General features: G+C 48.3%; 1 protein-coding gene across 4 annotated transcripts in view; it reads right to left on the bottom strand.

The window, feature by feature from the left end:
• Window positions 1-17250, bottom strand: part of fam135a (family with sequence similarity 135 member A) — a 210493-nt gene that overhangs the window by 157572 nt on the left and 35671 nt on the right. For 3 of the 4 annotated variants that reach the window (XM_069886143.1, XM_069886142.1, XM_069886144.1), the window contains one exon: window positions 15363-15433. In XM_069886143.1, coding sequence (XP_069742244.1) covers window positions 15363-15433 — 71 coding nt within the window. Of the gene's footprint in view, window positions 1-1813; window positions 2260-15362; window positions 15434-17250 lie in introns of those variants that run through there. The other variant, XM_069886146.1, reaches the window with a different exon arrangement.

Below are 17250 nucleotides of genomic sequence, written 5' to 3'. Positions count from 1 at the left end.
CTATCTGGATATTCTTATTGCCAGCTGCTCCCATCAGGAGCACAGCACACACTTGAGCCAGCTCTTTCGAATATAGACTGCCTGTCAACCCTTCCAAATGCCAGTTTGGGCTTGCAACCATCAATTTCCTCAGGCACCACATTGACCAGCATGGGGCAGTGCCACTTCCTTCCAAGGTGGAAGCTATACACAGGTTTGCCTGGCCTTCCACAATTAAAGGGCTGCAAGAATTTGTAGGCATGAAAAATTTCTACCATCGTTTTCTACCAGAGGCAGCCAGGATCATGCAGCTGCTCTTCAAACTACTTTCCAGTCAGCCCAAGGACCTGGAGTGCAATGAGGAGGCCACTGCAGCTTTTGACTAAGCGAAAGATGTGTTGGCCATCACCACCATGATCATGCCCACGTGCGCATGGCCCTCATGGTCGATGCGTCAAACACGGCTTTAGGAGGCGTCCTGGGTGGGAGTTAGAAGCCACTTGCTTTTTTCAGTTGGTAGCTGAGATCACTGGAGCAGAAATACAGTGTATTTGACTGAGAACGCTTGGCCCTTTACCTTGCTATTCGCCATTTCCGGTACTTCCTGGAAGGGAGGGATTTCACCATTTTCACGGACCAGAAGCCATGGCATTCGCCTTTGCTAAGAGGTCTGATCCATGGTCCGCAAGACAACAGAGGCATTGCTCATACATCTCGGAATATACCACTACCATCAGGCGCATTGCAGGCAAGGGCAATCTCATGGCAGATACACTCTCCTGTACGCCCATTCAATCAATTAGCTCTTTGGCTCTTGAGATCGACTACACCACTCTGGCAGCAGCACAGCTACAGGATGCCGCGATACAGTACCACCATTTCAGGGCTCAAACTGGAGGATGTGAGGTTTGGACCCTATGGGGCTACGCTTCTCAACAACGTATTCACCGGCCACCAAAACCCATCGTACTGGTAGTTTGGAGGTGTCATGTGTTCGATGCCATTCATGGCTTACTGCACCTATCTAGATATGCTACGACGCAGTTGGTCACTGGCAAGTTTACATGGCCTGGCCTGCTTAAACAGGTCGGTCACTGGGCCACAACTTACATACACTGCCAGACCTCCAAGATTCAGAGGCATGTCAAAGACCCTCTCCGGATGGACAAGGGCAGGACCACTCTTGGACACATCTATGACATCCTGTACCAGGGCCCTCATCATAAATTGGATAGCTCATTTTGGGCTGCCAACTGACATAACTTCAGTGCTATCCTAGCTCCTTGGCACCCAATTACATCACACCACGGCCTACCACCTGCAGTCCAATGGCCAACTAAAAACTGCCCAGATGGCTCGACTCAATGGCCCCAACTGGACTGAAACTGCCATGGGTACTACTGGGAATCTGTGCCTAAAGCAGATCTGGCCTCGTCCTCCCCCAAACTCGTGTATAGAGCCCCATTTATGGTCCTGGGTAAACTCGTAGCAGGACCCAAGGACAAGAAGAACTGCTCACAGCTCTTGGACGTGACTAAAGGAAAAAGTCAGCACCCTGGCACCTGTCCCAACCTCATGCCATGGTCTAGCTCTTCCTAGGTCCCAAGGAAGCTCAAGGACTGCTAGTATGTGTTTATGAGCAGGGGCATGCATCGAACACTGTTTCAGCTGCCGTATGAAAGTCCTTAAAAATTGCTCCAACCCAATGGAACAATGTGTATACTGGACATTGGAGGCAGGGAAGAAGCATTCACCACTGACTGCCTCAAGCTGGTACATGTTGACCTGGAGCAGTAGGTGCCGGTAGCGTGCCGACGATGGAGACTTCACCCACCTAAATGGAATAACTTTATACAACGAATGGACTCATCACCTCCTGACACCAGTTCTTGGGGGGGGGGGGGGGGTCATGTAGCAGGCTGCTCTGATCTGATCACGGAGGTGTAGGTTCGCAAAGAGCAGAGAGCTCTGAGACACTGGGAGCATTGCCAGCCCGCCAGGCTGACGTCACAATGGTCCCGGAGGCAGCAAAGTATTATGGGGGTTATGCTTATAAGTTCACACAGGAGTTCCAGTAAAATCAGTTAAACTGACACACACCGACTACTGTCCTTGTTCACTACAGTGTGTTAATAAAAGTAACATTTGAATGCAATCCTTCATGTCCAGACTCATCTCCCTCAAAACTGACACTTTCTCAACACAGCAATGACCAGTGCGGCAATCGACAGCAGGCCGCCGGGATTCTCTCAACAGCCTGCCACCAGCCCCAAGGCTGATCCCACCAGCCCCAAGGCTGATCCCACCAGCCCCAAGGCTGATCCCACCAGCCCCAAGGCTGATCCCACCAGCCCCAAGGCTGATCCCACCAGCCCCAAGGCTGATCCCACCAGCCCCAAGGCTGATCCCACCAGCCCCAAGGCTGATCCCACCAGCCCCAAGGCTGATCCCACCAGCCCCAAGGCTGATCCCACCAGCCCCAAGGCTGATCCCACCAGCCCCAAGGCTGATCCCACCAGCCCCAAGGCTGATCCCACCAGCCCCAAGGCTGATCCCACCAGCCCCAAGGCTGATCCCACCAGCCCCAAGGCTGATCCCACCAGCCCCAAGGCTGATCCCACCAGCCCCAAGGCTGATCCCACCAGCCCCAAGGCTGATCCCACCAGCCCCAAGGCTGATCCCACCAGCCCCAAGGCTGATCCCACCAGCCCCAAGGCTGATCCCACCAGCCCCAAGGCTGATCCCACCAGCCCCAAGGCTGATCCCACCAGCCCCAAGGCTGATCCCACCAGCCCCAAGGCTGATCCCACCAGCCCCAAGGCTGATCCCACCAGCCCCAAGGCTGATCCCACCAGCCCCAAGGCTGATCCCACCAGCCCCAAGGCTGATCCCACCAGCCCCAAGGCTGATCCCACCAGCCCCAAGGCTGATCCCACCAGCCCCAAGGCTGATCCCACCAGCCCCAAGGCTGATCCCACCAGCCCCAAGGCTGATCCCACCAGCCCCAAGGCTGATCCCACCAGCCCCAAGGCTGATCCCACCGCCCCACTCCCCAAACCCCCCTCCTGACTGCCCCAATTTCAACTTTGTATACAAGACGGGGGAAAATCAAAAATGGATTTTTGATCCATTTCTTGGGCAAAAAGTGGGTCTAACATGCCATCAAGTACAGTATGTTATATGTTACACCAACACTGCTGTGTTACATTTCCTGCCTCTTTTGCTCCCAGAATGCCAGCTTGCTATGTAAAAAAAAAACACAGACCCGGCATTATGTGGCTTTGTTCAGTTCAGTGTAAACAACCAAAGCCAGCTTAATGCTGGGACTTTGTTACAGCAATATTGTGGTATTTCTGTGCAAAAATATATTTAATTTCACTTTTGGTTATGGACTTGTTAACTCCTGGCAATCATTTAAAGTTTTGGTTCTCAACTTTTTTTTCACTCACATACCATTTTATGTAATCCCTATGTTATCAGTGCTCTGTGATTAGTAAGGGATTGCTTAAGGAGGTATGTAGGTAGAAAGAAAAAGTTATTGTACCCAATTCACTCGTTATGTGTATGGCTTCATAACTCCAAAAGAAATGGGCCAATGACAATTTTTCATTTCAGTAGCAATTGGGTCTAGAACAACCTTCCCTTCCCATTCACAAACCACGTTAAGCAATCCCTTACTAAACACAGAGCACTTATGGCATAGGGATTACTTAAAATGGGGTGTGAGTGAACCAACATAGGCAATATGTTGCAACCATGCAAAGGAGCACGAGCAGGAATGGCATCCTGGAGCCAGACAACAGCATAGAAAAACGGGGCGCTCCCACGGTAATACCAGTACAACCTGAATGCACGCCTGCTGGCCTGTGTTCTGCTGGAGCGCCCAAGTGTGAAGCCAATGTGCAGCTCGCTCTGACTAAGAGGGCTTTGGCACCCTATGAATGACCTTGCACTGCCTGTTTGCAAACATTGGTGACTAAGCTGGAGAGATCAAGCATGCGAGTCAGTGACCAAACAATTACCCCACCACCCCAGGTAACAGTTCCCACAGCATCCTACTCCATTGGAAACTCAATGACCTTGTTTGGTCGGGGAGGGGGGAGGGAGCATTGACATTTTCAAATACATTACCTCAGATTGATAATGTTCCACATCCAGAAGGCACTTGTATATATTCTGTTTCTCTTAATTTTTGCCATTTTAGGTACATTTTCTATGGTTATAGCATTTCATTAAGATTTTGTAGTTTAGAAACCCTTTAATAATTGTTTGTTAGCGACTTTTGAGGGGTGGAATGTTATATGTGCATTGCAGAGCATCACGTGACTTTCTGGTCTGAAATCTAGTCCAGTGGTTCTCAACCTTTTTTTCCACTCACATACCACTTTAAATATTCCCTATGCCATAGGTGCTCTGTGATTAGTAAGGGATTGCTTAAAGTCGTATGTGGGTGGAAAGAAAAAGGTTGAAAACCATGGTTTTAATCGTACCTAATTGACTCATTACGTGCATGGTTTCATAAATCCAAAGGAAATGGGCCAATGTCAATTTTTCTCAAGCAAAATATTTCAGTAACAATTGGGTCTAGAGCAGTGATTCTCAACCTTCCCACTCATATACCACCTTCAGCAATCCCTTACTAATTACAGAGCACTAATGGCATAGGAATTACTTAAAAGTGGTATGTGAGTGAAAAAAGGTTGAGAACCACTGATCTTGTCGGAGGTCGCATCACCTGCCAATCAAGGTTGGACTCCAGCCACCCATTACTGCACACCTTACCGCTGGCTCATTTGAATGACACAGCATCATCATTGAGCTGAGGGCCAGCTCAGAATCATAAAAATTCTAACACATATGAGTTTAAGCTTTTCTGCCTCTTGGTTCTGGCAATGAGCACTGCTCCACATCAAGTCGCGATTGAGGATGACACTGGAGAAGTGATGGGTAAGTTAGTTGGGCTGTAGAACTGCAACAGACTAATGCTTGCAGTGAGCCACACCCTGGTGGTATAGGGAATCGGGATTGTATTTAGAGGTCCCGGTCTGTGAGTGTGTACATATGCGGGAGAATGTGGTTGGGTAAGCAGCCACTGGTATCGAGGACCCTTGCACTCAATGACCCTCTTACACAGTTATAGTTTTAGTCTCGTACTGTGTAGAGCACACATGTCAAACTCTGGCCCGCAATATAATTATATTTGGCCCGCAAGATCATATTAAATATATATTAGAGTTGGCCCGCTGGCTGCCGCGCCAGTATAGCGCATGCAGACTGAAGGTGAAAATGAAGATGTCGGAGGTGTGGAGGGATTTCAGAGTCCCGAATCCCAGGGATCGGAGCGCCGCACTCAGCCCGCCCGGCTCCCGGACACACAGACGCGGCTGGAGTTGGGGACCATCCTCGCTGGGTCTGCGCTTCAGCGGCGACGCCGGACTGAACGTCTCGTTGGCGATGCCTTCCCCCTCACTCCGTGCGCGGCGGACCCTGCCTCCCGCTCCTTTTGTTGGAGACGAGCCCGGCGCCGTGAGATCGCAGTTCTTCTCAGCCAATTCCTCCACCGCCCCGGACGCCGGCATTTCAACGGGGGGTTCGGGTGCCTTCGTCAGGCAACCGACCTGTTGGTCCAAGACAAGGGGAGAGCGTACAAACTCCACACAGACAGCACCTGAACTCGGGTGAACGTGGAGCTGCGACCCCACATTCCACATCAGGACTGTGTGTAAGATTGGGAGCAGTGAGACGGAAGCTTATTTTGTTCCTGTGATTTAAGCCTTTCTTGGGGTGGGGGGGGGTCCTTCTCTGACCACTTGCCTAACAATCAACCTAATCAGATGTGGAGTTACCACAATACAACAGTTCTCAACCTTTTTCTTTCCACTTGCGTCCCTGTGCCATTGGTGCTCTATGATTAGTAAGGGATTGCTTAAGGTGGTCTGTGGGTGGAAAGAAAAAGTTTGAAGACCTCTGCTTTAATCATCCCTCATTGACTCGTCATGTGCACGGTTTCAGACGCTAAAGGAAATGGGCCAATGACAATGACAACGAAAGAGTTTATCCAAAACTATTATTAAACTTTTATTTTAATAAGAAAAAGTTTAACATTACATATGTTGAAAGAAGAGAAAACATGCAGATGTTGTTGAAAATTTTCAATAAATATTTAGTTCGGCCCTTGACTTAGTCCAAGTTTTTAATTTTGGCCCTCCGTGAATTTGAGTTTGACACCCCTGGTGTAGAGGATAGGCGGCCACCAATATTGGAGTCCAATTTGAGTCCGACGTGAAAGTCTATTTAGTTATTGAGTAGTTTGAATAATTAAGCACCATTTGATGTCCTCCCCTATTTAATTCATGAGTGTACAATAAAAAGATACCTTTGATTGTGACAGTGTGTGGAGACTCATCTCTCTGTGAATGTACCAAACCTGATACTACTCCCAACCCAACAGCCTCCAAGTGAGGAGATTAGAAATGCACACAGTACAGGTGCACCAGATGCAGCCTCACCAGTATCTTGTATAATTGCAACATAATTTCTCTGCTCTTAAATTCTATTCATCTAGCCAACGAAGGCCATTTAAGTGAATGGACATAGAATGGGAGATCTCTTTGTTGAGCATCTCAGCTCTGTCCGCCGCAATAGCAGTAATCTCTCAGTGGTTACCCATTTCAATAACTCGCCCTATTCCCTTGCCGACATGTCTGTCCATGGTCTCGTATGCTGCCCGATTGAGACCATCCGCAAATTGAAGGAACAACACCTCATATTCCGTGTGGGCACTCTCCAACTGCATGGCATAAACATAAACTTCTCTGGTTTCTGTGAGCCCCCTCAAACCATCTTTCTCCATGTTTCCTTTCCTCTAGCTCTGTCTCTTTCTATCTCTTCCATTTTCCCTGTCTCCTTTCAGAGCCAAAAATAACCCCCTCCAATCAATTCTTACCTTTCCTCTATCCTGTCATCTTATCATATCCAATTAACACTGTCTGTTATTCCTCCCCTTGCCATTCTTTTTTTTTCACCAGTCTTTTAATGCAGACACCTCCATAGAACACTACAGCTCAGAAGAGGTCTTTTAGCCTGTGATGTTGTATATATCTACCAAAAATAAACAGCCCTCCTGACATCTTAACCCTCTATTTTCTTTCATTGCCACAGATGTTCCATCCTCTACCACGACCCCTGACTATGGATTCCAGGCACCCACAACTTTCTATGTAAAAAAAAAACACTCCCTGACGTCTACCCTAAAATCTCTTCCCTTCATTTTATACAGATGTCCTCTGGTGATTGTTACTCCAGCCCTGGGGAAAAAGGTGCTGGCTATCTTCCTTATCTATGCCTCGCATTATCATGCAAACCTCCAAGTCAACTCGCATACTTCTTTGCTTCAATAAGAAAAGCTCTAGCTTTGCTAACCTTGTCTTATAAGACACATTTTCCAATCCAGGCAGCATCCTGGTAAATCTCCTCTGCATCTTCTCCATAGCTTCCACATCCTTCCTATAATGAGATGACCAGAACCCAACGCAATATTCTAAGTGTGGTCTCACCAGAGATTTATAGATTTGCAACCATACCTCACGACTCCTGAACTCAAACCCTCAACTAATGAAGCCCAGCACACCATAGACCTTCATAATTATCTTATCAACTTGCACGGGAACCTTGGGAGATCTATGGATTTTGATCCTAAGGTCCCTCTGTTCTTCCACACTGTTAAGTATCTTACCATTGACAATGTAGTCTGCCTTCAGGTTTGACCTTCCAAAATACATCACCTCATACTTATCCAGATTAAAATTCATCTGCCACTTTTCACACAACTTTGCATCCTATCTATATTTTGTTGTAACCTACAACAAATTTCAACACTATACACAACACCTCCAACCTTTGTTATTACCCACAAACCTTACTGAACCATCCCTCGATATCTTCATTCAGATCATTTATAAAAATCACAAAGAACAGGGGTCCCAGACAGATCTCTACAGAACTTAACTCGTTATTGACTTCCAGGTAGAACACCTTACGTGTACTATTACTCTCTGCTTTCTACAGGCAAGCCAATTCTGAATCCGTACCTTGAGGACTCAGCCAAAACGTAGGTCTTGAATGATTCATCAATCATATGGTTTTCCTCTAACACCAGACCACACAGACTGATGTTCTTTCAAATCACTTCTGGCAATGATCAATAGAGGACGGAAATGTGGGAACCAAATAGAACAGCTGACTCACAGTTCTGGTCACCTGGGTTTAATCCTGAACCCTAATGTTGCTGGTTGTCTAAAATATAAAATATCAATGGGCAATTAATGTGCAAGTGGTTGAGGGTGGGATACCATGAACTTGAGTTAATCATACACATAAAGATGGAAAAGTGCATTCAAAATAAGTAGGTAAAATGGATTCAAAGTTGCCTTGGTAAAAGAAAATCATAGTGAAGCATTAGTTTTGTGATTAGAAGCCTTTGATCAGTGGTCAGATGGGATCCTGACTATTCAGATTCATTATCAGAGTACATACATAACATCACTTACAACCCCTGAGATTCTTTTTCCTGTGGGCCAGGCAGAATTACCACTTATTGGTAGTACAAAAAAAAAACCAAAACACAATGTAAACAAATAAAAAAGTACAAACAACTGACTGTTCAGTACAGAGAGGAATATCATATATATTAATAATTTTGACACAAATATGGGATGCTTGATGCATAAAATGCAGATGTTGTGGTGGTTCACCATGAGGCAGGCGAACCGGCCCCACTTGTAAGCCACGTGGCAGGCAGCAGGCCAAAATGGCACCGTCGGGGGTTTCCTTCCAGCACGGGGCTCAGAAACCTACACTGGGGGACCACGTGACGCCCAGGTGATGTCAGCACCTTCCAGCGCGATTCTCAGCCAGGTCCGGGCTGGGAGTATAAGTGCAGCCCAGCAGCCTGCAATAACCCAGTCTGCTCACTGAGCTCAACCCATCTGGTTGTGTGGGTGTTATTGGAGGAGCAGTGTAGTTGCCGCTACAATTGGTGACCCTGGCTGGTTCAAACATCTTTGAACCCATCATGAGTGAGCCTGGGATCAGCGCTATAGCTGTGAAACTGCCTGAATTCTGGGTTCAGGAGACGGAGACCTGGTTTGGTCACACGGAGGCTCAGTTTCTCCTTCGCCACATTTCGTCCGACACGACCAAATTCTACCATGTGGTCGCTGCCCTGGACTAGGCCACCACCAGACGCGTGCTGCACCTTGTTCAGTGCCCACCCGCCAAGGACAAATACGAGACCATCAAGCGAGTGCTTATCGGGTCCCTCAGACTATCCAGACACTTGGATGCTGCACCTTGACGCCCTGGGGGACAGGTCCCCGATGGAGCTGATGGATGAGAAGCTCGGGCTCATGGGTAAGCACACCAACTGCCCACTCTTCGAGTGCATCTTCCTCGACCATATGCCCGGGGACATTCGGCTGCTGCTAGTCCAGGAGAGCTTCACCGACCCGAGGAAGGTCGCCAAAAAGGCCCAAGATCTATGGCTCACACAATTCCCAGAGGGCTCAGTAGTCCAGCAGGTCACGAGGTACGGGCACAATCACACCAAGCCCGTCCCTAGTGTTGTGGTAGAGCACCCGGCCTATGCAGGGGCCCCCAAGAGCATAACCAAGGCCACAGCATCCATTCCAGGCCTCTGCTTCTACCACCAGTGCTGGGGAGCCAAGGCTCAATAGTGTCATCAGTCCTGCTTGTCCCAGGGAAACGACCAGGCCGGCCGCTGTTAACGGCTGCAGCGGCTGGCCAACGACACAGCCTCTTCTACCTGCAGGACTCAGTGAGCGGCCGAAGGTTCCTCGATGACACTGGAGCCCAGCTCAGCGTCACCCTGGCCATCGAGTCCAGGAACCGACCTCGTGGACCGCACCCCGTGTGGCCAATGCAACGGCAATCCAGATGTATGGAGACAAGACAGTCCACTTCCAGATCGGCCAATGGAATTTCGAGTGGAGGTTCATCGTCTCGTCCCTCCCAGCTGCCTTCCTGGGTGCAGACTTCCTACTCGCATATGGTCTTCTGGTGGACATTCGAGGTAGGCGCCTAGTGGACACCCGTACTTTCCAGGCCATTCGCCTAGACGCCTCCCGTTCGGAGCAACCGCAGATGGCCACGATCAGCATGCCCAGAGACGAGTTCCAGCGAATCCTGGATGAGTTCCTGACACTCCTCAAGCCACAGTTCTCCGCTGCCTCGCCGCGCCATGGGGTGTTCCACCACATCCCCACCAAGGCATGCCGGCTCCTGCCTGACAAGGTCCAGGTAGCGAAGGAGAAGTTTTCGCACCTGTTGGAGCTGAGGATCATTCGGCGGTCCGACAGCCAATGGGCCTCATTGCTCCACCTGGTCCCGAAAGCCTCCGGCGGCTGGCGTCCCTGCGGAGACTATCGACAGCTCAACGAGGCAACTGCTCCTGACCGTTACCCCATCCTTCACATCCACGACCTTACGGCCAACCTGCGCTGTGTGAGAGTTTTCCCCAAGGTTGATCTGGTGCGCGGATATCACCAGATTCCAGTGTACCCTGAGGACATAACCAAGATGGCCATCATCACCCCCTTTGGCTTGTTCGAATTCCTGCGCATGCCGTTCGGGCTCAAGAACGTCGCTCAGACCTTCCAGTGCCTCATGGACTCTATGGGCAGGGACTTGGATTTCGTCCAAGGGGCTGCAGGAGTTCGTGGGTATGGTCAACTTTTACAACTGCTTCATCCCAGGAACTGTACGCATCATGCAGCCGCTATTCACCCTCATCGTGGCCAGACACAGGATGCTCCCTTGGAACCCAGAAGCCGCGCCGCATTCGATGCCACCAAGGACGCCCTCGCGAATGCTGCCATGCTCGCCCACCCACAGACCGACCTGCATATGGCACTCTCTGTCGATGTCTCTGCCGTCGGTGCCATCCTGGAGCAACAGGTGAATGGACATTGGAAGCCGCTGGCATTCTTCAGATGCCTGCTCCACCTGCCGGAATGTAACCGCGAGTTACTGGCGGTGCATTTTTTGGAGGGGAGGACTTTCACCATTTTCACCGACCACAATCCCCTCACCCAGGCGCTCGCGAAGGCAAAGGATCCCTGGTCGGCCAGCCAGCAGCGTCACCTCTCCTTCGTGTCGGAGTTTACCAACCACTTTCGGCACAAGGCGGGGAAGGACAATGTGGTTGCCGATGCACTCTCACGACCAGCCATCTGTGCGCTGATGCCTGGCCTCGACATCAACCAGCTCGCCTGGGACCAGGAATCTGATGAGGAGACAAGTCCTTGAAGACTGCCATCACGGGCCTGCGGTTCCAAGACCTCCCGACTCCGAGCAGTGGCGCAAGCAGGTCTTCCGTCACATCCATGACCTTTCACATCCGTCCATCAGGTCCACAGTCCAGATGGTGGCAGAATGGTTCGTATGGCTTGGGCTGCGGAAGCAGATTGTGGGCTGGGCCAGAACATGCACTAATTGTCAGACATCCAAGGTGCACAGGCACACCAGGGCGCCCGTACAGGAGTTCGAGCACATCCAGGAATGTTTCAGCCACATTCACGTGGACATCGTCGGGCCCTTCCCCATTTCCCGAGGCAACCGTTACCTGTTTATGGTGGTGGACCACACCACTCGCTGGCCCGAGGCAATCCCAATGCCAGACGCCTCCACCGACTCCTGCTCCCGAGCACTGTTGCATGGTTGGGTCGCCCGGGTCACCTCACCAGCGATCGCGGCACTCAGTTAACATCGGCGCTCTGTGCACAGCTCGCCAACAGGTTGGGGATCCAGCTACACCGCATCACGGCCTACCACCCGCAGGCCAATGGACTGGTCGAATGTCTGCACCGCCACCTTGAGAGAGCCATGGTTTTCAAGGAATATTGGAAACTTGGTTCGAAGAAAAAGGGAGGCGTACATTAGGTATAAGAAGCATGGAATAAAGGAGATGTTTGAAAAATACATTGAATGTAAGAGGAATCTTAAGAGAGGAATTAGGAAAGCTAAAAGAAGGTACGAGGAGACTATAGCAAGCAGAATTAATCCAAAAGGGTTCTACAAATATGTTAATGGTAAAAGGAAAGCGAGAGACAAAATTGGTCCCTTAGTGAATCAGAGCAGAAAACTGTGTGTGGAGCCTAGGGAAATGGGGGAGATATTGAACAGTTTCTTTTCTTCGGTATTCACCAAGGAGAAGGATATTGGGATATGTGAGATTGAAAAAAAGCAAATTGGGTAAATATGGAGAATATAGTGATTACGAAAGATGTAGTGTTAGAGCTTTTGAGGAATATGAAGGTGGATAAATCTCCGGGACCAGATGGGATCTTCCCCAGGACATTGAGAGAAGTAAAGGAGGAAATAGCAGAGGCTCTGATGGTAATTTTCCAAATGGAATTAGAGATGGGGATAGTGCTGGAGGATTGGCGTATTGCGCATGTGGTTCCGTTATTTAAAAAGGGTTCAAGGAGGAAGCCTGGCAATTATCAGCCTGTAAGTTTGACGTCTGTGGTAGGTAAATTAATGGAGAAAGTTCTTAGAGATAGTACTTATAAATATCTGGATAGACAGGGTCTGATCAGGAGCACTCAACACAGATTTGTGAATTTTTTGAAGAGGTGACTAGGAATGTGGATGAGGGTAGCGCAGTGGATGTTGTCTATATGGACTTCAGTAAGGCCTTCGATAAGGTACCACATGGAAGGTTAGTTAGGAAGGTGCAGTCTTTAGGTATAGATTTTGAGATAGTCAAATGGATTGAACATTGGCTGAAAGGGAGAGGCCAGAGAGTGGTAGTGGAAAATTGTCTGTCAGGTTGGCGGCCGGTGACCAGTGGTGTGCCTCAGGGATCTGTATTGGGCCCATTGTTGTTCGTTATATACATTAATGATCTAGATGATGGGGTGGTGAATTGGATTAGTAAATATGCAGACGATACTAAGATAAGTGGAATAGTGGATAATGAAGAAGGTTTTCAAGGATTGCAGGGATTTGGGTTGCTTAGAAAAGTGGGCTGAAAAATGGCAGATGGAATTTAATGCTGATAAGTGTGAGGTGCTTCATTTTGGTAAGAAGAATCAGAATAGGACATGCGTAATAAATGGGAGAGCATTGATGAATACAGAAGAGCGGAAGGATTTAGGAGTAACGGTACATCGTTCCCTGAAGGTAGAAACACATGTGAATAGGGTGGAGAAGAAGGCTTTTAGTATGCTGGCCTTTATCAATCATTGCATGGAATATAGGGAAGTGATGTTGAGATTGTATAAGGCGTTGGTGCGGCCTAATTTAGACTTCTGTGTGCAGTTCTGGTCGCCTAATTATAGGAAGGATATAAACAGAGTGGAGAGAGTACAGAGATTTACCAGAATGTTACCTGGGTTTAAGCATCTAGAGTACAGGGAGAGATTGGGCAGATTAGGTCTTTATTCTTTGGAGCATAGAAGGTTGAGGGGAGATTTGATAGAGGTATTTAAGATTATGAAAGGGATAGACAGAGTGGACGTGGATAGACTATTTCCGTTAAGAGTAGGAGAGATTGAAACAAGAGGACATGAGTTAAGAGTTAAGGGGCAGAGGTTTAGAGGTAACATGAGGGGGAACTTCTTTACTCAGAGAGTGGTAGCGGTGTGGAATGAGGTTCCGGGAGAAATAGTGGCGGCAGAGTCAATTTTATTATTTAAGAAAAAGCTGGACAGGTATATGGATGAGAAGAAGGTGGAGGGTTATGGTCATTGTGCAGGTAGGTGGGACTAGAGAGGAGTGTTTGGTTCGGTGCGGACTAGAAAGGCCTAATGGCCTGTCTCCGTGCTGTAATTGTTATGTTATGTTACTTCCTCACTTCAGGGCACGCTTGGACTTGTTCAAACCCCCACCGCCGCCCAGGCATGGCATCTGCCCGTCTCATGTTCCAGGTGAACTGTTTTCCGTGGAGTTAGTTTTCGTTCAGCGGGGCCCGACCATGACACCTCTGAAGTGACCATATGAGGGGCCGTACAAGGTTGTACAGTGTTCGGCTCGACATTCACACTGGACATTGGCGGCAGGCGTGAGCTGTTTACCATGGACAGGCTAAAGGCAGCGCACCTCGATCCCACCGAGCTCATGGTCATTGCCCAGCCCAAGAAGCGAGGCCTCCCGGCGAAAAAGGACATTGGTGCTGGTTCTGGGGGTGGGGGGGCTGTGTGGCGACTCACCATGAGGCAGGCTAACTGGCCCCGCTTGTAAGCCACGCAGCGGGGCAGCCAGCCAAAATGGCACCGTTGGGGGTTTCCCTTCCTTCCAGCACGGGGCTCCGAAACCCACGCTGGTGGACCATGTGACGCCCAGGTGACATCAGTGCCCTCCGGCGCGGTTCTCAGCCAGGTCCGGGATGGGAGTATAAGTGCAGCCCAGCAGCCTGCAATAAACCAGTCTGCTCACTGAGCTCAACCTGTCTGGTTGTGTGCGTGTTATTGCAGGAGCAGTGTAGCTGCCGCTACAACGTCATGAAAAATGGTCATGATGCTGGCAATAAGGACAATCTCAGATTTTGGAATTATACTGTTCTGCTTGTATATTGGAATTTATTCTAGGTAAATATGATATGATGCACCATCTTGACTAAATGTTCCATCTCTGTTGACAAGCACGGTTATTTTACCTGAAGCAATTTCATAGCCTTTATTTTTACAGAGGTTAATACCAACAGATAGTTGAGTATTTAAGGTAGTAGTAGATCCTGAAAGTATAACAGTGAAACTTTTATGCTCTGGATCAGACATTTAATCCATGCAGCCTCTTCTGTCATCAGTGAGACCATGGCTGAAATATGACCCTTCTTTGCTCATCCACTATTTCCCCAATATTCTATAATGCTCTGTCTTTAGTTATAGAGTACAAGTACAAGAAACAGGCCTACATTGACCATCGAATATCCATCTGTAATAATCTCGTTTATCATACTTGATCCCTAGCCTTCTCTAATCTTGGCAATTCAAATGGTCATCCAAACACTCAGAGTACCTACCTTCAATAATTTCTCAGGCATGTACCAAATTGCAACCATCTTTTTGGTGACAAAGTCTTTCTTTGATCCCCTTAAAATCTTTTCCTTCTCATCTTAAACCTCTGCCCTCTGATTTCCAACATCTCAGTTTTGTACATCCCTTTCAACTCTTCCCACCTCCACCAGAGACTCTTGTTTCTCTGTTTTTATCTTAGTTCTACTGGGCATTACTGAGACATCATCTGTCACACTGTTAACAGTACAAGTCTCCTCATTTAAAGGATGGTGCTATATTAGCAGTTCTGAAAGTGTTTATTTATCTAATTAAAATTAAAAAGTCAAGGTTTTCACAAGTACTCACGTAAAATCTTTATCAGTAAAATTGAGATCTAAAGACAACTGGAAATCCATTTCATTCAGTGATTCTTCAATCTAGATATAAAATTGAATAAATTATGACACCTTCAATCAATTTAAAATTTTTATTTCCATTCAGATTTCAAAATAACAAATAGAGGTACACAATTCTTTATCCGGAACTCTTGGGCGACAGTGTGTTCCAAATTTCGGAATTTTCCAGATTTCCAAAAGGCCACCTGAAATGTGCTGCTGTATCCACCCCCACCCCCTTTCCAGTCGCCCGGCCGCCTGCCCCCCCCCGGCCGCCTGCCCCCCCCCCGGCCACCTGCCCCCCCCCCGGCCGCCTGCCCCCCCCCCGGCCGCCTGCCCCCCCCCCGGCCGCCTGCCCCCCCCCCGGCCGCCTGCCCCCCCCCGGCCGCCTGCCCCCCCCCCGGCCGCCTGCCCCCCCCCGGCCGCCTGCCCCCCCCCGGCCGCCTGCCCCCCCCGGCCGCCTGCCCCCCCCCGGCCGCCTGCCCCCCCCCGGCCGCCTGCCCCCCCCCGGCCGCCTGCCCCCCCCCGGCCGCCTGCCCCCCCCCGGCCGCCTGCCCCCCCCCGGCCGCCTGCCCCCCCCCGGCCGCCTGCCCCGACCATCGGTCCCCACTTGCCAGATTTTAGAGCTTTGCGGATTTTAGATGTCCGGATAAAGGATCGTGTACCTGTATCGATTATGTTTATATTTCAGTATTTAAATTGTGTTTTTCCATGAATTTACTCACTTCCCAAAACAAATGATCATTCCAATACATTAAATTAATTATTGGCAGAATTATAATATGACACATTGCAATAATGCTAAGAATGCTTTTCCTCAACTGATCCATTCATGCATTCTTGGGACTGTGAAACAGAAAATTTTTCAAAATTAAAAATGTCACAGTTTTACCACATAAAACTGTAGGAAGATCCAAGTTGAGGGTGACAATACTCTTTGCCCAAATGATAGCACTTGGCTACATTTACCCAAATCATCACCTTTTCAGTGCTTTTTACTCTACCTGTTTCAGGTCTTCTTCAAAATCCTCTCACTTATCTAAATCCCACCCATATTTTTCACAGTGTTTTCTGCATTTCTCTACTCCTTTTCTAATCTCTGACCAAGCCCTCCTCAAATTTCTCATAAAACTTTAGTTAATTTTATCCAAGATATCCATCCCCTACTCCCTGTTGCATTCAAGAATGAATTCTAATTTATTGGATAATTTAAATAATATCCTCATCTTAGCCAGTGACCCTTCCTTTGAAAAGCTGAATGCTCCAGTTTTAATTAGATACACTCTTGATCCTACCAACAAAATATGTTCCCTCTGCAACTGGATCTTGCATTTTTTCAATGGCAGATCCCAACCAGTGCAACATCACCCATTCCACCCTGACCATCAACACAGGGAAACTCAAGGCTGCATGCTTTGTCCACTGCTCTACTATCTGTACACTCATGACTCTATAACCAATTTCAGCTCCAACCCAATCTACAAATTTACTCAGAATTAATTTTATCCATGACAGATTTTCTACCAATATCAGATATTTGATTGACTGTCCATATACATTAAAGTTTAATGCTGTTTTCTTGTTTCAAATAATTTTATGTCATCTTGGCCCAATTTTATGAAGTACTCAACACATTTTATTTTTCTTTAATAAACTCCTTGTAACTTATGACTGAAGTCTCAATGATCCTCATAATATCTGATCTTGTGACTGATATGAGAGGCTTCGAGATGATTTTCCACATTAAAAGGCACAATACAAATATCAATTTGGATAACTGTGTAATGCTTTCAATATCTCTAATACAACATTAATAAAATATAGACATTTTTGATATTGTGATTTTAAATGCAAGGTAG

This window comes from Narcine bancroftii, chromosome 6 (genome assembly GCF_036971445.1).
Source record: "Narcine bancroftii isolate sNarBan1 chromosome 6, sNarBan1.hap1, whole genome shotgun sequence".
In the NCBI taxonomy this organism is placed as follows: Eukaryota; Metazoa; Chordata; class Chondrichthyes; order Torpediniformes; family Narcinidae; genus Narcine; species Narcine bancroftii.
The sequence above is the reverse complement of the archived record's forward strand: the minus strand, read 5'-3'. Positions and strand labels throughout refer to the sequence as shown.